This window comes from Rhinichthys klamathensis, unplaced genomic scaffold (genome assembly GCF_029890125.1).
Source record: "Rhinichthys klamathensis goyatoka isolate OS25496 unplaced genomic scaffold, OSU_Roscu_1.1 h1tg000209l_1, whole genome shotgun sequence".
NCBI classification, from domain to species: Eukaryota; Metazoa; Chordata; class Actinopteri; order Cypriniformes; family Leuciscidae; genus Rhinichthys; species Rhinichthys klamathensis.
Window position 1 is genome coordinate 942,501 of NW_026606734.1, and position 27,669 is coordinate 970,169.

At 37.3% G+C, this 27,669-nt stretch overlaps 2 protein-coding genes across 2 annotated transcripts; both read right to left on the reverse strand.

Moving 5' to 3' along the window:
* Window positions 1-498: 498 nt before the first annotated feature.
* crygn2 (crystallin, gamma N2) lies at window positions 499-3,332 on the reverse strand. Its single transcript, XM_056263730.1, has 4 exons — window positions 3,174-3,332; window positions 2,108-2,356; window positions 973-1,118; window positions 499-737 (listed from the first exon to the last, which is right to left on the reverse strand). The coding sequence occupies exons 1-4, from the start codon at window positions 3,192-3,194 to the stop codon at window positions 602-604; spliced, it is 552 nt and encodes a 183-aa protein (XP_056119705.1). The 5' UTR covers window positions 3,195-3,332; the 3' UTR covers window positions 499-601.
* Window positions 3,333-5,528: 2,196 nt separating this feature from the next.
* rheb (Ras homolog, mTORC1 binding) lies at window positions 5,529-25,810 on the reverse strand. The gene is made up of 8 exons (XM_056263631.1): window positions 25,528-25,810; window positions 18,814-18,885; window positions 16,184-16,251; window positions 15,807-15,889; window positions 10,384-10,440; window positions 9,991-10,038; window positions 8,228-8,309; window positions 5,529-6,315 (listed from the first exon to the last, which is right to left on the reverse strand). Exons 1-8 carry the CDS (start codon window positions 25,577-25,579, stop codon window positions 6,223-6,225), a joined length of 555 nt encoding a protein of 184 aa, XP_056119606.1. The 5' UTR covers window positions 25,580-25,810; the 3' UTR covers window positions 5,529-6,222.
* Between the last annotated feature and the right edge of the window lie 1,859 nt (window positions 25,811-27,669).

Consider the following 27,669-nt stretch of genomic DNA (forward strand, 5'->3'; position numbering starts at 1 on the left):
AAAAAATTTTTAAAAGAAGTCTCTTCTGCTCATTTATTTGTTTAAAAATATTAAAAATGATTACACTTTAAATCAGCTGTTTTCTATATGAATATATAGTAAAGTGTAATTTATTCCTGTGATCAAAGCTGAATTTTCAGCATCATTACTCCAGTCTTCAGTGTCACATGATCCTTCAGAAATCACTCTAATATGAGGATCTGATGATCAAGAAACAGTTATTATTATTATCAATGTTGAAAACAGTTTTGCTGCTTTAACTGTGATAACTTTTAATTTTAATGAATAGAAAGTAAAAAAAAATTTTTTATTTGAAGTAGAAATCACATAATAAATGCCTTTACTGTCATTTTTATTCATTTAATGCGTCCTCGCATAATAAAAGTATTAATGTCTTTCAAAAAAAACTTTGACTTTTAAAATCTCGCCGTTGATATAAGATGTTCATCAACGATGAACTCAAGAGATGTTGGAGTCAGTGACAGACACAGAGATGTTGTGTGATAAAATACCGTGTTGGTTTTGGTTCTCAGTGTTTATTGTACATGTTCAGAGAGAAGGGAGAGGGAAGACTGGATGAGGAGAGCAGCGAGTGGAGGGTTTAGAAGTAGTTGACGATCCTGCGGATGGACTGGATGTGGGGGTTCTGCGCCTGCCACTCATTATGGCTGCAGTAATTTCCTCTCTCCACAATATACATGCGACCACGGAAGTTTGGCTCTTCGTACATCACCCAGCTAAAGAGAAGAAGAGGAGGAACACAGCTGTGACATCACTGATGATGAAGCTAAAACATAACTTCGGGTCATTGAAATAAAGCAAGAATAAATATTGCATGAAAGTTTTTCAACATCTAAACATGTAGATACAATGCAAACTTAGCAATAATTCTATAATGATATAGTATATGCAGTGACAGATGGAGTTTAAAAGCAGCTGATCTATGGTTCATGTCCACAGAGTAGAACTCACGCTCCGTCGCCGAACACCCTGATAGAGTTGACGCAGTTCGTGTTGAATCCGCGGCTCTGGAGGAAGGGACAGTCGTCACAGAACTCCATACACTGACCGGTGTAGTTGCAGCCCTCGAACATCTCCATCCTGTAGTGCTCTCCGTGCTGAGAGACAAGCACAAGCACACTTTAGGACTCCAGTTCACTTCTATAGAGTTCTCTTTACATTTTACAGCTGGAATTGCATGCAACTCTAGCTATTTCTGCAGTATGAAGCATGCATATCGTGCATTGAATGCAAATCCCCTGTATGCATGGAATAACATTCTACATTTTCTAAAATATGCAGCACACAACAAAATGCACATGCACACTACGCACATGTCCTGTATGCATGGATAACACTTGTGCATTTTATAAAATATGCAGTATACAGCAGAATTACAACTCTATTTCTGCAGTATATTTATATTTTATATCTGGAATTGCATTAAAGATACTATTTCTGCAGTATGAAACATGCATATTATGTATGCATGGAATAACATTCTACATTTGCTAAAATATGCAATAAACAACAGAGCATATTGTGTCAGATGCTGCATCCCATAGTGCAATGCTCTCGACTTCACTGTTCAGTGACACATGTAATGAGGTCATGTGACAATGTTTATCATGTGTGTTTTTCATGCACTGCTTTTTAAAAAAGAAAAATCATACTGTAATGTCGATATATCAGAGATATGTTTCCATGCACGGCCTCATAAATGTGTTGCATGTAATCGTGTCATGTTTAAAGCACAAAGGCCCTTGCTAGTGTGTTATATATAGGGTGTAGATTGATGTTGAGTATGCAAATTTCCTGAATGCATGGAATGACACATTTCTAAAATATGCAGTAAACAACAGAGCATATCGCATGAGATGCTGCATCCCATAATGCAATGCTCTCGACAACTGAAGTGAGGTCATTAATTGGATCGACGGTTCATTAACCTTTAACCTCCATTGCATATTAAGTTCTGTAGATTATTAAAATGTTCTTTACACTAAGAAAATGTGACTTTTTTCTGATCTTTCTGAAGAACTGATCACTGAAAGGTTCTCTAGGGAAGCAGAACCGGTTCTTCTACGAGCCGCAGTGAATGCCTCACCATCCTGATGGGTTTGCAGGAGCCCATGTGGTCGTTGTGGGAGTTCCAGCGCTGGAACTCGGGATATTCTCCGCGCTCCAGGATATACTGCTGGCCCTTGAAGTCGGGATGATCGAAGCAGATCCAGGCGCCGCTCTCCACACGGATGGAGTTCACCCTGTTCATGAAGCCACGGTCCTGGAAGTTATCGCAGTCGCCGTACACCTCCAGCCTCCTGCCGGTGAAGCAGCGGCCCTCGTAAAACACGATCTGAGGGCCAGAGGGAGATGCAGAGGAGTGTGGGCTTCAGATCGACACATCATGACGACGGGTTTCACTCTAGGATCACGCTAGCCAAAACTGAAGGCTATCGTCCATCTATGAGGAACTGATGTCACGCTAAATATAAAATAATTCTACTAAAGGTCAAAATAATGCCAGAAACTCTCCAAGCCAGAGTTATCATAGTTAAAAACTAAAACCATGAAAGAACATTTTATTACTTAATTAACTAAAAAAAAATTGAAAAAAAAAAATATATAAAACATATTTTATTTACTAGCCGCTACGTTTCACGTTTTCATTTAAGTACTAAAATAACTAAATAAACAAAAGTTTTAAAATATAGAGATTAAAAAACTAATTAAAAAGTATAATTTTTTTCTTAAAAATTATATTTTTTTCATACAATTTAACAAAAATTAGAATGTACTATTTAAAAATCTAAAATTTTAAATAAAATTAAAATGAAAAATATAAAAATATAGTCTAATTTAAAATATTAACAAAAATTTGTTTTTACAAAAACACACATTACTAAAACTTTAACTAAAAATAAAATGAAAACAGAAATGACCAAAACTGAAATCTATTTCAAGATATTTACAAATAGCAAAAATCAAACAGCCTAAAGGGGCCTAAAATGAGGACAAACATCAGCCTAAATATTAACAAAGTAAATGCAGAAAGCTTCACAAGGAAAGGGATTTTATGAAGATCCATGCGTGCTGAATATGTTTCCAGCTAAAGGCCGGCTTCTGTGAGAAAGATGGCGGCTCTCTTGACTCGTGACCAATCAGATCCTTACCTTTCCAGAATACTGCGACATTTTCCACTGGATACTGTCCAAGCTGACCCACACGTGAGAAAGTGTGACACTGGAAAAGTTGGACAGCCCAATATATACAGCCGGTCGCGTGCGGGCCGATATCGCGAGAGCCGCTCCACAAAGGTCCCACAATGGAGGGCTTTAGCTTCTGCTGATGGGACGCTTTCCCGGCGCTCTGCTGATTCTGGGCTTTGACTCCAGGCCTTCAGTCCACGCCACAATAGATTTTGCTTCGCTCGACTTTGTGGGGCCATTTTTACAAAAGTAATCCTTGTGTTCAGTCGAACTGCTCTCGTGTCCCAGTGGATATGCATTCGTACAATCCAGATGACATGAAATTAATCTTTAGCTTCTGCTCATATCTGAGGGTTTGAGGCGAGACCTTCTGAATATCTGGAGAGTTTTACATGGAAACAAACAAACATCACAGACTCACATAATCCATTCAAATTGGAATTGAATCAAAATATGAATCATTCATTCATCAGTCAGAACAGATTTAGTTTGACTTAATGAATCCTGAGACACATTAAAGAGCTTATCAAGCTGTCAGTGCTTGTTCTTTGAGTAAATAAGTTATAAAACCCCAGAAACTGTGTGTCATTGTGTGATTGATTCACGGCTCAGTAGGGTTTTAATGAAACAGCGTCTGCTGTCGTTTCTGATTCATTACTGCATGTGTAATTAGTTTTTAATCAGATCATCGTGTCCGGTCTTTATTGGTATCACAATATTAGTCTCGTTCTGAATCTTGTTATACATTTATGAATCAGTGGATTGAAACTGACTAAAGTGCCACCAGAAATACAATAAGTGGATCATTCCTTCAGAACTTGCTTACTGTAAAAATATATAAATATGCTTCATGTAAGCATATCAGATTATCTGGTTTCAATCTCAGTTATATTAATTTATAATTGGATTATTTACTCAATGGCATTAACGAGCAGGTTGATAAAGATCTGAAGTTGGTCATTGCTCAATTACACTTCAATTTCATGTATAGGATTTCATATAGTTTCATATATAGATTCATATCTTTTGTAATATTGATATTATCAAACTGATTTGACTCAATTGATTGAACAGTATGGATGTATTTGGAGAGACACAAAACATGCCAGAATTAATCAAACCCATTCATAATTCATCATGCTGCTGTTTTCCCTCCAAAATGATGTCACTTCCTGGAGCCAGGATAGTGTCATTCAGGAAGTGGCTTGGTAATTCAAGGGATTTTGCAAAAGACTAACAGGATGGCAACGTTATATATATAATTATGTTTATAAATTATATGTATACTTTATTACTGAACATTTTCAGAAGAATTCACAAAACATAAATCATAATTAATTGCTTCTAATCTCCCTTCTAATTTCGGAATCAGCATAATGTTTTGCTTCTCTACCCATTTAAGACTATTGCATGAACATGATTCAAAGCCCCGGTAATGGTAGGATACTCACGGTGAAGATCTTTTTCGTTCAATAACCTCTCCCTTTAAAGAAGTTGGAAATACTTTTGCAAAGATGTCCATGCTGTTGAGAGTGACGTTTAGATGACTTTTTGTTCGCATCACCTCTGCAATTCACCAGCATCATGTCGACAGATGAGGTAAAATCACACTATGACAGCTTGATTATATATATAAACATTTGAGACTAGTCTAGACTAGATCTGACTATAGTTTGAATGAATCCCTTTTATTTAACATTGACATTACAGTAGCCTACAGAACGGCTCTTTCGGTATTATCCTGAACATTCATGTAATCATGTGTGTAGCCTACTTGGAATAGCGCGCGAAACGTCTTTTGATTTTCCCGGCAAAAACGTCCCGAATCCTTCACATAAAAAATAGTGTACAGGCTTCCGTAGACAACCTAGGAAGTCAGACTCTGAGATGGTCAGCGATTAACATAAAAAATAAAATTAATAAAATCGAAAATTCTTACAAGCATCTTTAAACTGCCTTTCACCTGGTTTATTTCCTCCATTACTCTGATTTACTGAACTAACTGCATTTGCACCTTAATTTCACCACAGCATCTGCCTAGTGACTGAGGTCTACACACATTTGAGTCTTTTTTTTTTTTGCATTGTGACAAACATTTTACCTCACCAAATTTTCATTAATACTGATATATTTTATTTAAACTGTAAAGGACAAATTTTTAAATATATATGTTGCACTGTTTTTAATTTAAACATTTTTTGGCATCTGAAAAGTCTCTGTGTATTAATGATTAAGAAAATAAATACTAATTTGAAACTGCATACTCATTTGTGTTATTAATTGTGTTATTGTGTAAATCACAGCAACCGACTCCAGTGATAGTGAAACAAAATGCTGCGTTTAATGATTACAATCAAAAAAAGTCCAACAACATTCACTACTGAATGAATGCTGCCAACTTTATTGGCCATAATTACCGTTTAAGAAACACGATATACAAATTCCAAAGGGTTTGGGACAGAGAGGAACATGAGAGGTAGAGAAGAGCTGAATGAAAACATAAGGCTGAAGATGCAAAATGGACATGAAGCAGAGGGTGTGTGTGTGTGTGTTATTTTTGTATGTCACAAAAGATTCAGAATAAATAAAAAGAAAAAATATCACAACTTAAAAAAATAAAATTAAATGAAGTATAAAAAAGGCTTAAAAGAACATGTCAATGCAGGAAAACAGGCAGTTAGCCACTTCAAGTAGAGGGATATCCCAGTGTCCAGTGCTGTGGTGCGGGCCAGGGCAGGAGGACTCTATAAACAGACTTTTCTAGCAAACATTTCATATTAAGAGTCTTAACCCTGTTCAAATCAGTTAATCCTACAGCTAACCGCGTCTTAACCGTAAACTAGACCAAAACACAAAAGCACAGCTGCTCAGTGAAGCCCAAACACCAGCCTGAAACAAACATGCTTTGCTAGAAAAGTTTGTGCTTGTTCTCCGGTGGGCGGGGCAGACTGCGGGAGAGGGGCGGGGCCAGCGTGGGAGGGGCGGGGCCAGCGTGGGAAGAGGGCGGGGTTATCTACATCATCGAGCAGGGCGTCCGGCCCTGTGGAGCGCCACCATCCATCTTCTCTGCTTCCAGAATTATCCTCTTAAACACCTCCACCGCCGTCTGCAAACACACACACACACACACACAAGATCTTCATTCAGTATCCTGCTTCACCTCTCAAATTAATTTAAAATTCATAAAACAGCAACAAATTTTTAAGCAAAATATCTCAAAGGAAAATAATAGCATAAAAGCAAATATAAATGTAGCAATATAATAAAACAGAGGCAACCAATGACATAACCTCTGATTATTCAACTGAAACTCATAATATTGTGATTCATATGTGTCTGTCATTCATAAATGAAACAGGTCAGATTTATGCACTCCAAAAAAATCATTGCATAATTTATTATTAAAGGGGTCATATAATGGTACATGCACTTTTACAAGTTGATTGTACTGAAATGTGTGTTGGCAGTGTCTGTACACAACCATCATATAATGATAAAAATCCATCCAGTGGTTTTGTTTTGTTTTAATCTCCTTATATGTTTTCCCCTGCCTCAAATCAAGCCGTTCGAGCCTGTGACGTCACAAGCTCGGAAGCCCCTCCCACGATTGTTGAATGACAGCAGTCATTCAACACAGACCCGCCCTCGCTCGTGAGAGCTGTCAATCATAGTCTCCGCGGACCGGCGCGGTCATTGTTGATATGCTGGAGCACTGTCTATGAGCAGAATGGCGTCTAAGCGATTGTGCTGTTCTGTAATAACGAACACAGTCATTTTAATGTTCCTAAATCCGAACCGCTGAAGACGCAGTGGCTGAGTTTGTTTTCGAAGGGAATATTCCCCACGAGCAACGTCAATGCTTTCATGTTTGCGCGAATCATTTCACACCAGACTGCTTTATAAAGGAGGGTCAGTATAAAGCTGGGTTTGCTAAGAAGCTGCTCATGAATAAAGGATCGGTACCATCTATTCGTGTTCCTGCTGCTGCTCCAGAACAACTGAAGTGAGTGTAACGTTTTATTAAACTTTATATTAATATTTATATTAATCTTTGCAAATCGCCAGCTGCACGCTTCACAATGAATGCGTCTAAGGTTTACACTCACTCAGGGTACATTACGGCATGTTTTCTATGTATGACGTTCTCAATATAATTCATAATCCCACGTTTATACTGAACAACGCGTTATGGTTATTGTGTTATTGTGTTACAAACAGTGTACACACAGAACAGAGGGGCGGAGTCAGCAAAGCTCATTATCATTTAAAGTCATATGCACAGAAACGGCGGGCTGAAAACAGAGCAGTTTTTGACCAGGTAAAATAAGTGTTTTCTTACAATACTAATGAGAATTTTTAATTAAAGTATATTACAAACTTTGAATTTAGACCCTAAAGAATCATATTAGCTTGTACAAAAATGGCATTATATGACCCCTTTAACTATTTGCATCTTTAAATAATCACATTTCGAAATGCATTTATTAAAAAATGTTTATAAGTTCCAAAGTATGAACATGGTTAAAATATGTCTAGATGTGGAATACGCAATATTCATTTCAAATGTATGAGATTGAAACAAATTGAATTTATTGATGATAATATATTAACCTGGTTATTGTGTATTCAAAACACATTACGTTTGTTAGTACTATTGCAGAAATATGACCCGTTTCATTTATGTATGACTGACAAATATGCATTGCAATGTTTATTTGTTTGTAATCCAAATGGATTTTTCAAAAACAAATAAAATAAATATAGGTCTAAATATTTTTTTGAGTGTGTTTTCAGGTACAAAACGACTGGAAGAGCATCTTGAGGAGATTGAATAATAAGAGAGATGTCAGCGGAGGAGGAGAGCGGATCAGAGATGGAGCGAGTAATTGAGTAATGCATGCAGACTGACTGCTGGATAAAACTTTATTGACCATTAGAGAGAGTGGAGATCAATGATCGTCTCCAGCAGACACAGCACTTCCTCAGGAAACACTAGAGGACAGGAAACGCATCATTACCTGATTCTCTTTGGCTGAGGACTCCATGAACGCTGCGTTCCACGATTCTGCCAAAGCTTTGCCTTCTTCACAGCTGATGACACTGAAACACACACTTACAGCTTCAAATACATGTTATACATTACAGTGCACTCATTTGACCAAGTTTCTATTGATTTAACCTTTATTTTAGCCAGAAGAGAAACCTCTCAGATTAATAAATAGGGCTGTGCAACGATTAATCGCATCCAAAATAAAAGTTTATTTACATATGTTTATGTACTGTGTTTAATTATTTTGCATATATAAATACACACGCATGCATGTATATATTTAAGAAAAAAATGCTATTTATATATAAAATATTTATATATTATAAATGATGTATAAATAACATATACAGGTGAAACTCGAAAAATTAGAATATGGTGCAAAAGTTCATTTATTTCAGTAATTCAACTTAAAAGGTGAAACTAATATATTATATAGACTCATTACATGCAAAGTGAGATATTCCAAGCCTTTATTTGTTATAATTTTGATGATTATGGCTTACAGCTTATGAAAACCTTTTCACAATATCTAATTTTGAATTTGGGGTTTTCATAAATTCTAAGCTGTAAGCCATAATCATCAAAATTATAACAAATAAAGGCTTGAAATATCTCACTTTGCATGTAATGAGTCTATATAATATATTAGTTTCACCTTTTAAGTTGAATTACTGAAATAAATGAACTTTTGCACCATATTCTAATTTTTCGAGTTTCACCTGTATATACACATGCAAATATTTCTTCAATATGATATGTATACATGTGATTTCTTAAATGTGTATTTATGTGTACACAGTACACACACATATATTATGAAAACACAACATTTTATTTAGGATGCGATTAATTGAGATTAATCATTGCACAGCCCTACTAAAAAATCCCTTGTGCAGTTTTTCATTAATCAGACGTGAAGATGAACGATTGCCGGCGCAGTGAGAGTTAAACCCTGACGGAGACAGATCGATACACTGCAGATCACGTATGAAACACGAGATACACACAGAAGCTGCTTCATCACTTCTTCCTCTGATGTGTGTGTGGCGTGAGGATTCACTGCAGGAATAACTGTCCCATCATTGCTCCCGAGGCTCAGATTACGCTCGCGTTATGAAGGAAACACGTAACGGATGTTGACAGCGCCTCAGATCCAGCGAGGGGAATCTACACGGATTACATCACATCCTGCAAACCGTTTCCTCTATTCCCAGTCAACTATTGTCTGAAATACTGTTCACAACAGATCATATTTGTGGAAAAGTTGAATACTTCATCACATCAATATGAGCACTAGCACTAGTAATGACTGACTGAGCTAATATCATGAAGAAAATACATTTACATTTATGTTTAAACATCAAAATACTGAAAAAACTGGGAAAATTGAGTCAAGATATGCTTGAGATCTGATTATATTCTTTTAAAGTACATTATTTCCATAATAAGTACTCTTTTAAAAAGTATGCTGGAGTGTTTCTCTTCTGGCGACGTCTGACTTCAGGGTTATTATAGTTTTTTCGCAGAAAGATTAATTTGCCTTTAAATGAGGTCAGAGCATCTGCGTCTGAACATGTGAAAGTGCTGAAGCACATCCACGAATTCATCATCATCATCATCATCATCATCATCATCATCATCATCATCATCATGTGACGTGTCAGGAACAGAATATCACATGCTTTCATTAATCAAACGGTCTTCATGCAAAAATAGCCTCGCGTGACGTACCGTTCCATGTGAAGGTCTTTCTTATTGCCCACCAGCATTATGGGTACTCTAGGAAAAGGACATTGTGGCATTAATGTTGAACATTTATAACAGACATTAACTGAGAGTTTAACACATGCAAATGTTGTTTATTCTGCTGATAATTCATCATTACAGTCAAAACTGACCACATTAATATTCTTAATACAGCTTTATTATGAATGATTCATCAAGATTTAACACTCCTGTATACATTCTTGTGAAATATCATGTTTTTCTCAGAAGTTCATCACATTATGGAAGTAAAATGAATCATGTTGACTTTAAAATAGTTATTAATTATCAACACAACTCCAGTCTCAGTAATTAACTGCACTTTTCAAATGCTGAATTAAAAAAAATAAACATACTTACTGTACTTTTCCCACCATATCCAACAATTTTTCATGGATAACTTTTACTACTTCAAAACTGCAGAGAAAAGGGAGAGACGGATTAAAATTGGGATTTCTGAAATCTCGCAGGTGATTTTAACAAACTTAGAAATGAGATACAGGCAGAGGTGATTAATCACAATAAATTCACTAAATTATCTAGTGGTTTATTGCATTATTCATAAAGCAATAAAACTCTTGCTCATAAACTCAAACTAGATTGTGGCATAAACCCCATCATCCTCCTTAAACATTATTCATAAAAACACTGATTACAGTCACATCATGTCCTTGGGCTTTAAACCTCCAGACGACTGAATTCAAACACTTTATAATGAAGGACTTATGGAAACACATTCATTTACATATTCAGATTTTAAAACGCAAAGACCGTCAGCTCTGCTTCACGATTCGGAGGCTGGATGGTTATGTTTAATAACTGGTTACGGGATGTAAGTCAAAGAGAGACTGACATTATAATTTAATTAATATCATCTAATATCCGGAGACGAAGATAATCATGAAAAAACATAAAAGATGGCTTTACCATCTTCACCAAAAATAAAACCTCATGTTTGGCGATACGTACTAGTTGAAACAGTTCCTCAAGTACAGAACGTTATGGTTTAATAATCACTGTGAGCGTCTGAGGAGGAGAGATCAACTAAATGACAACTCAATCAGACACAATGTTTTATTCATACACTGGATTCTGACAGACAGAAGATGCTGAAGACTTTCACAATGATTTCATCTTCACATTAAAGAGACTATGGGCCCTATTTTAACGATCTGAAACACAATCAAACGCGAAACACAAGTAACTTTGTGGTCGGATCTTGCGCTGTTGCTATTATACCGGCGGGATAAATGACTCTTGCACCCGACGCAAATCTAAAATGTGTTGGTCTGAAGTCGCTACATTACTCATAGGTGTGGTTTGGGCGTTACGTGCAATAAACCAATCAGAGCGTCATCTCACATTCCCTTTAAAGGGATACTCCACTTTTTTTGGAAATAGGCTCATTTTACAACTCCCCCAGAGTTAAACTGTTGAGTTTTACCGTTTTTGAATCCATTCAGCCGATCTCCGGTTCTGGCGGTACCACTTTTAGCATAGCTTAGCATACAGCACTGAAGTGGACAAGACCATTAGCATTTCCAAAAAAAAAAAATGACCAAAGAGTTTCGATATTTTTCCTATTTAAAACTTGACTCTTCTGTAGTTACATCGTGCACTAAGACCGACGGAAAATGTAAAGTTGCGATTTTCTAGGCTGATATGGCTAGGAACTATACTCTCATTCCTGCGTAATAATCAAGAAACTTCACTGCCGTACCATGAGTGCAGCAGGCGTAATGATATGACGCAGCGCTTGAAAATAGTTCCGTTGTGTTGACAGAAGGTGGCCTATTTTCAGGCGCTGCGTCATATCATTACGCCTGCTGCTCTCATGGTACGGCAGTGAAGTTTCTTGATTATTACGCAGGAATGAGAGTATAGTTCCTAGCCATATCAGCCTAGAAAATCGCAACTTTACATTTTCCGTCGGTCTTAGTGCACGATGTAACTACAGAAGAGTCAAGTTTTAAATAGGAAAAATATCGAAACTCTTTGGTCATTTTTTTTTTTTAGAAATGCTAATGGTCTTGTCCACTTCAGTGATGTATGCTAAGCTATGCTAAAAGTGGTACCGCCAGAACCGGAGATCGGCTGAATGGATTCAAAAACGGTAAAATACAACAGTTTAACTCTGGGGGAGTTGTAAAATGAGCCTATTTCCAAAAAAAGTGGAGTATCCCTTTAACAGCAGGCGCGCTTGTTCCATGGCGGATTGCTATTATAACGGCGGATTTGCAGGCGTAATCCACCAGCCGGAAACTGAAGCTTCGCTTGGGCGCCGCCATTGTAGCAGAGCATCACCTGCTGTTAGCATCCCATTCACCGCTTTATTACGAGTTTAAAAGAGCGCGAGCATCATTAACGTGCCCAGACGCGACGCTTTGAATTTGCGCGTACAATGAATAACATCGCGTCGGGAGCTGACTAAAAACGCTACAAAAGTAAAAGACAAGACGTTTGAATTCAAAGTTAAAAAGCCAACACACTACAACATTTTTAAATGTTTCAAATAAAGGATCTCGGGTCTATCTTCTAAATTCTGCTGATGATTATACCCTGTCTGACATCAGCCTACTTACGCCAATAATATCAGTTTAGAATTTTTTTTCTAATCAGTAGCGATCGTGTCTTTCTCTTCCACTTCATTTGTGTATAGCATATTTAAGCTAGCAATGCAATGCATAATATCATATTAGGCCTACTTATATTAATAATATGACAATATCTGCATTCTGCAGTCGAATATTTATTAAATGGGAGGGGAAAATCCTGCCCATACCAGCTATGAAAAAAATGATAAAAGCATATATCACTGAAGTGGTATTCTGGAACTGTGAATAAATTGAATAAAACAGCAAAATAACAATAACAATAACATCTTCATTAAACAAAAAAGAGATTACCTTAGATGAAGTTTGATTAATATGTAGCCTACTGGTAAAAAGTCTGGACCAATTACTATTTTTAATGTTTTTGAAAGAAGTTTTTTTATTATGCTCTACAAGCCTGCATTTATTTGATCAAAAATACAAAAAAGAAAAAGAAAAACAGGAATATTCAGCAAGGATGTGTTAAATATATAAAAAGGGATAGTGAAGACTTTTTTAAACAACTTTTTAATAATAATAAATAAAAAAAATCCTGAAAAAAAGTATCACAGGTTACAAAATAAATATTAAGCACCATTTCTAACATTTGATAATAAATCAGAATATTATAACGTTTTCTGAAGGATCACATGACACTAAATTCAGCTTTGCATCACATAAATATATTTTAAAGTAGTAAAATAGGAAAACTGTTATTTTTAATTTTAATAATATTTCACTATTATTTATCTGTATTTTTGATCAAATAAATCCAGGCTTGATTAGCATAAGAGACTTCTTTCAAAAACATTAAAAATATTAATGTGTCCAAACTTATGTACTGTGTAAGTAAAAACATTTAAAATTAAATGTTGTATAAATTAAAAGGTTAGGAATCATATTTGTTTCAAGAGTTTTTTATTGGGGGTGGGGGGCCTCCAACATGAATATTGCCTAGGGCCTCCAAATGTCTAGAACCGGCCCTGATCGGGTGGACGTGGAGGCATAAAGTCAAGGGAGAAGCCCATAGATAGAGAGTTCATAAAAGCAACGGGACAAAATATTTCAACAACAGATTTGTTTCAGATTTCAATTTAGATTTGTCCTGGCACAGCTACTAGAAGGTCAGATCGGTTGCTCACGTCACATCTCCGTCGTCGAGCTCAGTGTGAGCCTGCGCAGTCGCTCAGACATCAGGAGGTGAGTGCTTCTAATGGGCTTCAACTTTCCCCGTTGAAATCTATGGGGTCGCTGTGTCCATTACTTTTACTGTCTATGGCGGTTCACAGCCGAGGAGACCGACGTTCTCGTCAGGGCCGTAAACACAGAGAAGTGACATTGTGTGGGGATGGAGAAACACACCCAAATTAGCTTCAGTTAAACAGGCGTATAATAATTTTTGGGTAAATGTGTGAGCTAGATCTTCACATCTTCATGGACACCAAAATGCCTCATGTTGTAATATTTTTCCTTGTAATTATGTTTTGTTTGCAAAAATGGGAACAGCTGCGTCTGTGTAGATGAGAGAAGCAAAGTGTGTGCGCGTTGTGCACACACACACACGCTAATGACGCTACAACACGCTACCAAGCATCCTCCATTAAACTAGCATCTGAATAATGCACCACTGACTTTAGACTATAGGTTTCTCCTGGTCAGTGGCGGATTTGTTTTCTGAAACTGCAAAATAGCACCAGGAACGTTTACGCTGGAACACGCCTCCTCTTTTCCTGAACAAGTTCATTCCCTAATTTACCGACGTGCGTCTGTGGAGGGAAAAGTCCGCTGTGCGTCGGGTGCAAAATAGGAATGATACACGCGTCGTGTCAATTGCGCTGGGTGCCAGATAGGGCCCTAAATGTAGAGTTGAGAAAGTGAGTTGTGAAGTGCAGCCAGCAACACTCGTGCACAGTAACCTACAAGAGATTCAAAGCCCCAATATACTCACGGACAAGTTATTTTTCGTTCTTTGCTTAGAAGTAAATAGAAGTTACAGCGATATACTGTTCATGAACATCCAGACGCTGCTGAAACCGACGTTTAGATGAATATGTAAACATGTACTGTGTGCTTTTCTCTCAATAACAGAATAAACACCACAGAAATCCCAGCGGTGAGAAGACAGACGTTCAGAAGGCATCTGATCATAGAGATGTGGATGTTTTTCACCAGCTCTGCGATTCACAGGCATCATGTTGACAGATGAGGTAAAATCACACAGTAGGTGTTTCCATTACAGATTTGCACAAAACTTTTGCGATTTTTTCTAAATATTGATAAAAAACTATTGCGAAATGGCGACGTTTCCATTAACCGATGTTATGCGACTAAAACGTCATTTTTTCCTCTCGCGATAAGTCATTCCAAAAATCATGGCAACGGACGTTGGTAGGTAATATATATCAGAGCCACCGCACTAGATATTATTATTATTAATGGAAGGAGACGTGTGTGTGTGTGTGTGTTATCCAAGCATTAATGGCAAGGAAAGACCCTTATTCTGAGAACGGCACATATGAGGAGTTTCTCTGTGTTTCTCCTCATTTCTGCTCCGAGGTCTTGATTGTGGCATTTCTTTGAGGTTTAGAATCCAGTATTCCTGTAATTCTTTTTTCTTTTATGAATTTAATAAAGAACTCTGTCTCGTATTCTGTCCAAACACACCGCGCCTTCTAAGTCAGGTGACTGTAAATGCGCAAAAACTGTTTCCATTGCAGTTTTGCGAAATATTCCTTTTTCGAATTGCCTGAAAAACCTCCTCGTGCGAGTATAAAAACTTTTTTGTGATAAACGGGAGTTTTTGCGAAATTGACGTGTTTCCATTGAGCGCATTTTCAATTTGAGCAATTTGAAGGGTAATGGAAAAGTGGCTTATGTCAGTTTTATTATAAAGTATATTTGAGACTATATAGATCTTAATATTTGAGACTATAGAGCGTTGATCCCAGAAAATGGCCATGAAATTGCTAGAGAACCTTCTGTGTGAACGCAAACGCATCCCGGGATTGGGACCCAGTAACATTGGGAAGCTGTTCACACATTGGCAATAAAAAGCGATTACTGCATGAAAATTCATACGCATAGCCTCTTTAAGCAATGACACATCCTTTAGGAATCAGTCTCAAAGACTTATTGTTGTTCATCTCAGTGGAGAGTTTAAAAACCATCAGGAATAATATTCTGCACACTTACCTTTTATTTGACGTGACTGAATACACCAGAATGTAGCCGTTGATATCTATGGAGTAGGTCTGAGGGAAAATTGAGTATTCGTCCTGAAAGAGGAGATTCAAAACACACTTCAGAGATGATGCATTCAATTTTTTTATTATTCATGCCATAATGTTATCCCAACTGTTGAACATTTTGAAAATAATAAATGTAAATGTTTTGTAATACTTCAACTTCAACTTGTTTTATCTCAGTTAGTTGCCAAGCCAACATTTCCAATTTTCATTTATGTAAAGTGATATCAAAATGTGTGTTGAGATTGCTGCAGTTCTCCTGGTGTTGGTCTCCTGAACTGAACTGGTGTATCTGTAAAGACGTGTGAGTAACGCCGCTCTCACCTGTCCTGCCGTGTCCACCAGCTGCAGGTGATACTCCTGACCGTTCACTGTGATCATCTTCGTAAATGCTGCGGAGAGAAATAAAACACCGGATGAGAGACAGTTTGCAGAGATCAGCAGCTGCTATCAATACGCCAACATTAATCACACACAGCGTATAGATATACACAAACTACTGCTCAAACGTTTGGGGTTCGGAAAGTCTCTTCTGCTCACCAATGCTGCATTTATTTGATATTAAAAATGAAATAAAAATGAAATATTATTACAATGTAAATCAGCTGTTTTCTATGTGAATATATAGTAAAGTGTAATTTATTCCTGTGATCAAAGCTGAATTTTCAGCATCATTACTCCAGTCTTCAGTGTCACATGATCCTTCAGAAATCACTCTAATATGATGATTTGATGCTCAAGAAACATTTATGATTATTATAAATGATGAAAAAGTATACAAATATTAATATATTTCAAAAAAACTTTTCAATGTTGGCAAAAACATGTTATTTTAGATATATATTACATCATGTATTTATATACATGGGCAGTTGATGTATATAAAGTTGTTATGATATAAGGGAAGGTGTATTTTATGTTATTTAAAGCTATTAAGAAAAAGAATAAAAAATGATAGAAAATTAAACATGCATAAAATGATATAAAGTAAAAAAGGTTTTATTTGACAAATTATGCAAAAGATTTATAAAGAAAAGGAACATATACTTCAGTTAATTAGCAATAGGTTTATGATTAATGGTTCAGAAATGCCGAAAAAATGTTGTTATTAGATACACCCTGCTGAAAATATTCCACTTTTTTTGCAATTAAAATGATTAGGAGTCGATGCGTTAGAGAATACTAGACAAGCAAAGAATACTGTGGGGGTGGAGTCACCTCAGAGAAAGCCACACCCACACAACTCAAGCCCCGCCCCTGTGAGTCCACTCACTGTTCCACTGAAGGACATCTTATGAACCGCCCCTTTAAAATAATCTTATCATAATCTAATAAGACGACATGGTCTACTTAAAGCGGCTCCTGAAAGTCACAGTGACGAGAGCAGAAGCAGTTCATGCTGTGTATCTTCACTGAGTCTGGATCAGCAGCAGAAACACTGAAGCTGCTCGAGGGACTCACATGCGTTTGCATCTATACCGGCCGCCATTCACGTACCACACAACAAAACAAGACACACACACGGCTTTCATCCAGAGTTCACATCATCCTGCCAACAGCTCTGTGTCATACAGCCAGATGAAGAGGAGAATGAAGAAAGCCAGCATTTATTTTTACACACACACACACACACACACACACACACACACACACACACACACACACACACACACACACACACACACACACACACACACACACACACACACACACACACACACACACACACACACACACACACACACACACACACACACACACACACAAACAGGAGGTCAACATTCGGTCAATATATTCAGTTTACCAACAAGCAAACAGACAAACACCATGTCCAAACTAGACTGGATGCAACCAGCCATAAAAGGTAAATCATAGTTTTAATAAAAAAATCAACCATAATGTGAAAAATATATGTAGCATAACTTAAACTAAATGTTGAGTCATGTCAACAACTCAGTAACAAGTCTTAAGTGCACACATATTGAGTCAGACGTGCGGTTCAGTGAGTCAGATGTTGAGTAATCAGCCTGAATGATTCAGTGAGTGAATCGTTTTATAACCATCTGAGTCATTATGAAGAACTGATTCATGAGTCATTAGTAGTAGAGCAGAGCCTGGTTAAAACCAGACCATTCTCAGTTGTAACTGAGTTAAGCGTCATAGACTAATCATTTCCAGAGGGGCGTCACCAACGGACGTCGCGGAGAGACCTAAACCCAATCAGGGCGATGAAGGAGATGACGTATGCAGAGCGGCGGAGACACATCTCCGAGTGTTGTTCTTTGCTCGGTTTTTAACAAAAAGGAAACGTTCAAATGGCTTAAAACAGACGCGATAGCTGATTGGATCGAGTGATGTTCGACGGCGGCATCCATCTTTGTAATGTAGGCTACAAAATCTGCTTCAAAATCCCAGCGCTGTCGTCATCGTGTAAAGCCCGCCCCAACGCTTCTGATTGGTGCCTCGATTTCGACGGATTGGAAATGGGCTTGAATGAGCTCTTTGCCAGACTAACTTTCAGAGCAAATCTAAATTTGCCGGAAGTTGTCTGGGTTTTCCCAGGCTAAGTAGAGCAGGGCTCGCAACCAATGGGACGTGTGGCGATGGGATCATCACTGGCACGTGACAATATCTAAAGAGGTGTATGTATTTCATTTAAATAATGTTCATCGACCTTGCATACAGACGTGGATTTTGAGGTAATCCTTATAGCCTGTTTTATTAAGTTAGGTGCTATAAATACTATTAAATTGAGATTTTAACCCGTGCTATCGCAATCCGATAAACCGTTCAGTGATCGTCCCTCCACGTGCCAGAAGGTTGCAGACCGCTGTAAACTCTATATAAACAGAGTACACTAGTCGTGAAGGCAATAGAAATATACTGTATATTTCAATCCCCAACCCTACATTATCCTCATGATCATGCCGTCGGTCGTGATGTGATTGACTTACTGTTTTCAATAGTGGGGTCGTAGGAGTCGACAAACTGGCCTTCCACAAACTGTATTGTCAAGGAGGATTTCCCTGAAACACAGAAACACGAGAACGAAGTCAGAGAGCGAGAAAGATGATCTTTACCTTCAGATCACCAGAGAACGTGAGCTTCACACTAGTAACATGCATTAACACATTACATAATAGAGGGAGGTTTTCTTCAGTTATGTAATGCATGATCAGCCTACAGCTCACAGAATATATATATATATATATATATAGTTAAATGCATATGTTAGATTCATGCCGAAGAGATTGACACAATGATGCAGAAATCATTATCACAATGCAAATGAAACAATTCATATCTCACAAACAAAATAACAAATATCTTCACAGATCAAGAAAATGTCAATGCCAAACATAGATTTTAGATTTCTCTAAGAAGAATATGATTTCTTCATTATTTATGCTTTTGATTTTGGGGTGAAACGTGATCTGGTTCTTGACTGGTTTCATGTGATTCGCTCTCTGGATCTCTGCATGTGAATGCATCAAGATTAAACACATTCCCATTCAACCGAGTGTTTGTGATGAAACTGCCATAGTGGTAGTAGCGCAGGACATTCACACACACAGAATGAGTGTGTGGGCAGATTTGCCCCGGAGCCTGTTGCTATAACAACGGCGAGTTCCTCTCTGCATCCAGCATTTGTAAATGCGAGCTCTGATTCACCGGGAAAAGCCCACAGGAACATCGGGACATTCCGGAATGGAGTTGCAGCTCTTTGACGGACAGAAGCGTGTTTGATCATTCAAATGGAACAACATGTTCTGACTAGAGATGCAGGAAAACTGGAGAATCTTCGATGCAAACAAAGCAATTAATATTTTACACATCAGGAATAAACTGGATGAAAAGCAGTTCCTAAAGTCATTCCACTCAACAGATAATGGGAATGACCAAAGCATCCAAAAATCTAGCGAGTTTGTCAATGTTACAGTTAAATAAGATTCCAAATCAGAAAAAAATGCAACAATTGTAGCAACTGTGTCTCTTCAGCTCAAATGATAGAAAATAACAGGCTCTCACACTCTAAAGGTGATTGGCTCTTTTAAATGTAAGGCGGGGCTACAGCCGCCATATTGGGTGTTATGACTTCTCCTATCAATATATTTAGGCTGTCAACGGTAATGCATGCGATTAATTCCAACTTATATGCAAATAAATGACTGAAGCACGTGAAATGCAAACCAGCGCCTCTCTAGTAAAGTTTTGATGGATGAGGATTGTAATCAAGGTAAAGATGATTGCGGTGACGTACAGGAGTCGTACAGTAAGAACACGAGTCAAACAAACAAGCGGAAACAAACAGTATATGTCCACTCTCGACACACTGAGCGCACATTGTATTTATGTACAAACACATTTAAATACATTCACGTTGTTTCCACACACATTCAGGATGTTTTGATCTGTCATGTGTATGCTGCTGTGTTTAGTAAATCTGAATTAGTCTGTGGACTGTAGTAGGTAAATGCAGTCAGGTCAAGGTGGATGGTTAGGGTATTTTGGCATCTCCATGTCTACTTATATTATTTGGTGTCCTTTTTTGGAAAGACAATTAAATTTTCCTTGAAAAAAACTAGCAGTTTTGTGAGAATCACCTTTAATCACATTTTTCTGCTGAATATAGCAAATGATGACAAAATGGATGCATGAAACAAGATAAATAGTGTATGCTTAATTTCACAAGTGTGTGATTGATCACGATTACAGTTTTTAATCTATTAACAGCCCTAATTTAAATGTATTGCCATATAAGCTTCACAGGTAAACAAAGAAACAACGAACACAATACAATAAATACAAACATATTATATAATTCAACCTAGAAAAAAAAAAGTCTAAAAAATGTTGTATATACAACTCTATGGAATATTCTTGATACATTTTTTGGGAGGTCCATCTAACAAAGTAGGCTAAGTCCTTAAATGTGTCCTTATGCCATTAAACGACATAAAAGAGGTTGGAGGGATAAAGAAGTAAACGATTGATAACATCAACAGAAAAAATAAAGTCGTTTCAGAGACATTTATTTTTGTTAGAATAACGTCACTAATGAATCATTCACAATAAGACCAGGAATATGAATTAACTTAAACAGTCTAAGGCAACTTCTATTCCATTGGTCACCTTCTTCCAGTTGTTCATTACAAGTATTTCTCGACTGTAAAGCCATTAGAGAGCTTTAGCCCTGATTCCCTCCATTTTAATGGAAGCGCTTCGGATTTCAAGCATCCTTCCTCATCAGCTCTATAAATAGACCCTGAAACAGGAGCAAACGCATCAGGAACATATAGTTCCGATCGGCCGGCGCGTGACCCCGCAAACAGAGCCCAGATGTGGGCGGACGGCGTTTAGTCAGTGACCAGTGAAGTGGACACGCAGAGATCCTCCAACGCAGAGCGCTGAGTCTGTAGTGAGAGCAGGAATACTGTACAAGTCCAACAACAGACGGATTTAAAGACTTGCTACACGAAAAGCAATTAGATTGGAGTTTATTGATGGTTTATTTAATCCAACTGCAAAGAATTGAGTGCATCATTGGAATAAAACTCAAAGGTTTTCATTAGCATTGACTAGTGAAGGTTACAGCACTGCCATACACTGAGCTGGAAACCAGAAATGTCACAAAAGCAGAACTGACGCCTGAATCGAGTTAGTCAAAACATACGTCATGTTATATAAAGTTCACATGCATCTGCCATATTGAGGCCTGAGATGAACCTTATGAGAGCTGACAGCTTCATTAAATCATCAAACATAAAACATACATTTATTTCTCCTGGATGCTTTCATGAAACATTTTCACTACAGGTCCAAATCTGTATTAATTTTTGGTGTATCAGACTCAAAAACAGTTTGATAGAATGAATGGGTGGGTGGATGAATGGGTGGATTGTGGGATGAATGGATAGATGGATAGGTGGATGGATAGATGAATGGGTGGATGGATTGGTGGATAAATAGATGGTTGAGTGGATGGATAGATGGATGAGTGGATGGATAGATGGATGGATAGATGGGTGGATCGATGAATGGGTGGATGGATGGACGGACGGATAGATGGGTAGGTGGAAGGATAGATGAATGGGTGGGTAGATAGAAGGATGGGTGGATGGATAGATGAATAGTTGGGTGGATGGATAGATGAATGGTTGAGTGGATGGATAGATGGATGGATGGGTGGATGGATAGATGAATAGGTGGATGGATGGTTAGATAGATGGGTGGATGGATGAATGGGTTGATGAATGGATAGATGGATGAATGGATTAATGGATGGATGTGTGGATGGATGGTTGGATGGGTGGGTGGGTGTGTAAAGAAGGACCCGCTATTAATGTTTGGGGTAACGAGGATTAGCCAATCAGCGCCTTTGTTTTGGGGTCACGGAGAGGACACATGTTTGCGCTGACTGATAAGTTTCGTTTTGAGTCAGTAGTGAGAGTTGCCGGGAATCACATCGTAGAAATTTCTGAAGTAAATAGTTGTCATCTGTGTTGCTATCAGTGCAGGTGTGCGTTCAGAAACATGCGAGTACCCTGGTAAAATGTTTACATATGTGTATTTTGGTGTATTAGGTTTTCTATGAGTGTTGTTTATTCTGAGGTACTCAGTTGAAATGCAGTATGTTAGCATATGTTTCGCTAGCATCATGCTAATGCCTAATATTATTAGTGTTACACTACTATTGTGCTTATGTGTGTATTCACCTGATACGATATAGTTATTATTGGGTGTGTTTACAATGATTGTGGTGTAGAGAACTATGTTTTTGGGTTGCTGTTACTGAGACCCAGCCGTAAGAAGGCTTTAATTTAATAAGCAGCTAATGTGTGTTAGTATATTATTTGATATAAACAGCTAAAGCTACTTGAAGGGAAAATTATACTAATACTATTTATTAGCTTTACTAATAGCATCCTGACAGCACTGTCGTTTACTTGTATGCTGATATTTTCTTTATTGTTTATTATAGAACCACACACATTCTGTACAATTACAAGGACAGACAATCATCTGTTAGCTGTCAATAAATCCCTTGAAGAGAAGAAGAGCATTCAGTTGCATTCTTACCGATGCACCACAGTGGTCACTTATCCCGACTAGCTACAATTACAGTCCTAGCTATCAAGTCTTCATAACAGGGTGGCTAAATGGATGGATAGAGCACCAAAATTCTAGCAAAATTTTTACTCAAAGTGGTTTAATTTATTACCTGAGAAAACAAATTTCTGAACAACATTAAAGGAGAACTCCGGCGCAAAATGAACCTTTGGTCTAATAAAACATTGGTACCTAGTCAACCGTTCTCTGAGATTTCTTTTCATGATAATCGAATGTAAAGAGTTTTATCTCTAAAAACTGTTTAGCGTATAACGCTAGTAATGGGGGCATATAATAAGTAAAAAGAAATCGCTAGTTTATACCACTAACAAGGCTCAAAATAGCCCCACACGAACACAGTAACATAATGAGGGTCTCTACATGCAAACCGAAGCATTGAGAACTTTGTAAGTGTACAGACCGTTTAATAAGAAGATAAAGATAAAGACAGTCCACTTCGTGTATACAGACAGCAGCCATCTTTGGAAAACAGTCTCGACTAATCAAACCACGAACGCCATTCATACAGTTCAGAAGTTCAATGAACTTCAAACAGTTCAGCTTAGCACGTCGTTCGTGGTTTGATTAGTCGAGACTGTTTTCCAAAGATGGCTTCTGTCTGTATACACAAAGTGGACTGTCTTTATCTTTATCTTCTTATTAAACGGTCTGTACACTTACAAAGTTCTCAATGCTTCGTTTTGCATGTAGGGACCATCATTATGTTACTGTGTTCGTGTGGGGCTATTTTGAGCCTTGTTAGTGGTATTAACTAGCGATTCCTTTTTACTTAATAGATGCCCCCATTACTAGCGTTATACGCTAAACAGTTTTTAGAGATAAAACTCTTTACATTCGGTTATCATGAAAACAAATCTCAGAGAACGGTTGACTAGGTACCAATGTTTTATTAGACCAGAGGTTCATTTTGCGCCGGAGTTCTCCTTTAAGAGTTCAATTACCCACATTTTATTACAAAACTTTATTTTTTAGTCTAATTTTTTGTTGCATCACTAATTTATATATTAGTGACAATGATTTGAAACGTTGCATGATTGTATGAGAGGAACTGTTCCCAAAGGCTGAAGTAACTCAAGTGTGTCCTGATGTGATGTTGGCATGTTCCCTCTCAACTGTAATCTGCAAGGGATCGTCACACACATCAGCACACACGTGTTCTGTGTAAACGCTTTATTGCAGAGAGAATACATTTGCTCTAAATGGCCACTGACAGAATAAAATCCACCAGATCACGATCCAACTCAAGTGGGAAGAATCAGAGTTTGTACTTTTGAGTCACTTATTGCACAGGTCCATGAGCTTCAGTACATCCAGGCCAAAACAATAATGAATTTCAATAAAAGTCTTCTGAACTCATATAATAACTTCCAAGTTTTCAAGCTGTTTTCACTGAAAACCTTCCCCTCTAATTCAATTCTTAATCCCCAAATTGAGAGTTCACAAATTCAATTGATTGGATACTCGAGAGCATTAAAACAATCCAAAACATCTAACTTTTTCAATTTGAACATCAAATCAAATGAGATCTGAGAGCCGCTGAGGAAGGTCAAATTTTCTCTGAGAAATAAAAAAAGTGTTATTTTCAGACACTAATTTTTGGGTGAATTATTACTCTGACACACTCAATGAACAGTGAATATATTAATTACACAACACTCATGTTTGAAATCATATCTGTGTCCTATCCATGAATTTATTATAAAAGAGCTTTTATAGGAACTGAGATGTAAATTGAAATTCACACAAACTGAAATCAAACATTTTGACATATTATTAACTGATAATCATCAAAAATAACTAAAAACAAGCATTATTCATTGACATAGCGTGTTATTTGGAGCTGATTTAAGGGGAGCCAACACATGACAGTTATTGGTCGATGCCGATAATCTCCAAACGGTCAAATATCGGCTGATATATCGGCTGAGGTGAGGAAAAAAAAAATATTGGACAAACCTGCAGCATCCAAACTCATTCACAACATCACACCACAATCACTGAATGACTCAGAAATAATGTAATAACTTATTATATTAGTATACCAATTTAAATAAGTATAAATTTAGTTCACATTAAGCCTTTTAATGTTAGGATGAGGTTGAATGATCATATTCAATGGTCTATGTCATCTATATAGCTACTTTCAATGAATACAGGCCTCTGTTAGGCGTTAACATATCTCTTCATGATATGAAGAATAAAAATGCATGAACCATAATGAATATACAGGGAATAAAAACACTTTGACACTGGACCGAGGCCTGCATGCATCTGCAGAACAGCAACACACTACATTAATAGTAAAGAAAACGCTAATTAAGTTCGGGATTAAATGCATGAACAATATGGTGTATTTACTATGTTATATGTCACTAAGCATGCTTACTTCAGCTCGTGCTTAAATGCATGCGGATGCATCACGCGCATGGGGTGACATTCAGCTCACGCGAGCACGCACGGATCTCATGCATGCGGGGAAATATCAAAAGCTGATGTAAACGATATATAACACTACGCGACGAGCAACGCGCACTTACCGACGGATCTGTAGCCCAGGACGGCGATCTTGCGCGATTTCGGCTGCGGCATCTTTATTTATTCCCTACCACATCAATATCCACATGTAAGAGGGCTTGTGCTGTCTGGAAGAAAAACAATCACATGGATTTGATCCGGTATTGCGTTACAACGTCGTGAAGCTTGAATGGGATAAAGTAATTACTCCGTTCCGGCGAATGAAGCGATATTTTTGATAAATTACGAGGAAAGTCTCAGACTCTGCGTCACTGCCCACCGCAAGCCTGCGTTAATTATGCAAGAATGAGCGCGCTGGATTGGTTGAGCCCGCCCTGGGAGGCGGGACGTGTCGCTGTTAATAGCACAACCATTGGGTCACCGGGTCTCAACTGTGAATGTGAATGATTGGATGACTACAGTTGTCAATGACGAGACGCCAGATTAAATGGACATGCGTTTTACCATTTTCTGACTTGCAGAAGTGCAGAATTACTTTCAAATTATATTATAAGAACTTTACGTGCCACTTGTGATTGGTCGTTTTAACTATACATTAAATGTCCATTATTATATAGCTCAATCTATAGGGAAAATGATCAAACTTTACAAAAATATGCAAATCAGCACAACATCACAATTAACCGATTATATGGCCTAATTATTTCTCACTTTGAGTTGATGTTAATTCTATCTGCACTTCTATCAGAAAAAGAAGCCTATGATCAAAATCTAAAACAAAACATGTTTTCTTTGGAGTATCATTTTAACTGGTAATTAATTTACTTTGCATCCTTCAATCCCTTTATACAAATGCAGTTTTGTAATGACATCATCCTGAAGTGGTATATTTTTTTAGCAGGAAAACAACAGCACAAACATCAGTAAGGATCAGTATTATTAATGGTTTAATTTAGTTAAAAATTAAACTAAAGTTTAGTTTTAGTTTAGTTTTAGTAAGAACTTAGAAGTTCTTCAGGTTGACGTCCTCATATAAGATAACTACTTCACTGAGACTCACTCACTATAACTCTTGGTAACACTTTAGAATACAGTTCCTTCGTTAATGAATAACTACACAAGAACCAATGAGTAACACAATATTAACAATGTAGGAACTACTATTAACTAACAAGAAATTCTGATTAACGAACTAGTAGGTAACAGCGCACATGAAAGTGGTACTTCACTGTTAACTTATCAATAACTACTATTTTTTTTAATGCTTCCCAGAGAACTACTGAAAAAGTTTCATAATTCATGCAAAACTAATCAATAACCAATGCAGGACAAATTACTAGCACTACATTAACATTTTAACTGCTACTGTAAATGATTATCATGGTAATTAACTAGTAATGACTCAAGTGTTACTACATACTTCTGGGAATTACTATCTAAAACTTCACCAAAAAACCTCAAAAGCTTCAAATGATTCATCATGACTAAAAAAATTGCTGATTTTAACAAGACGCATGGAACAAGTATGTAGTAACACTTGAGTCAAGTTACCATGATCTTCACTTTAGAATACGGATCCAAATAATTACGGTAATTCCCATGGAAGTATGTAACACTTGAGTCATTACTAGTTAGTTACCATGATTCTTAGTTACTAATGAAAAGCCAATAAAGTATCTTCTAATCACTCACAAGATATATGCACACACACACACACACACACACACACACACACACACACACACACACACACACACACACACACACACACACACACACACACACACACACACACACACACACACACACATATATATGAGCTAGGAGACATATACATAAAACATATTGTTTTGTGAGGTAGGTTAAATAGTAAAATCACTGTATATTGTATTTGGGTGGCTGATAACTCAATATGTTCCAGTCGTCACCGTGACTCTAGTGATTCAATGCCAGTCCAGAGGAATGCCGGAGAATTGGCCACAGGAGAAGTAAGGTCCAGACTACTGCATTTAAAAATCCATTTCTTTAAAATTATTCAGTTGATAAATAGACAGCACCAATTATTAACAGCTTTCCCAAATCATAAGTCTGCTATGCTATTACATATTTGATAATGTAAACAACCTTGTGTATTCGTTTACAGTAGCAGTTAAAATGTTAATGTAGTGCTAGTCATTTGTCCTGCATTAGTTATTGATTAGTTT

Excerpts from the sequence above, each read along its gene's own strand:
- crygn2 (XM_056263730.1), bottom strand. The coding sequence starts at position 3,194 with ATGTCGCAGTATTCTGGAAAG. Across the intron at positions 2,357-3,173 it reads TGTCGCAGTATTCTGGAAAG|ATCGTGTTTTACGAGGGCCG; the intron begins GTAAGGATCTGA and ends TCTGGCCCTCAG. Across the intron at positions 738-972 it reads AGGGTGTTCGGCGACGGAGC|CTGGGTGATGTACGAAGAGC; the intron begins GTGAGTTCTACT and ends TCTTCTCTTTAG.
- rheb (XM_056263631.1), bottom strand. The coding sequence starts at position 25,579 with ATGCCGCAGCCGAAATCGCGCAAGATCGCCGTCCTGGGCTACAGATCC. Across the intron at positions 16,252-18,813 it reads CGACCCCACTATTGAAAACA|CATTTACGAAGATGATCACA; the intron begins GTAAGTCAATCA and ends TTCTCTCCGCAG. Across the intron at positions 8,310-9,990 it reads AAAGACCTTCACATGGAACG|TGTCATCAGCTGTGAAGAAG; the intron begins GTACGTCACGCG and ends TGTGTGTTTCAG.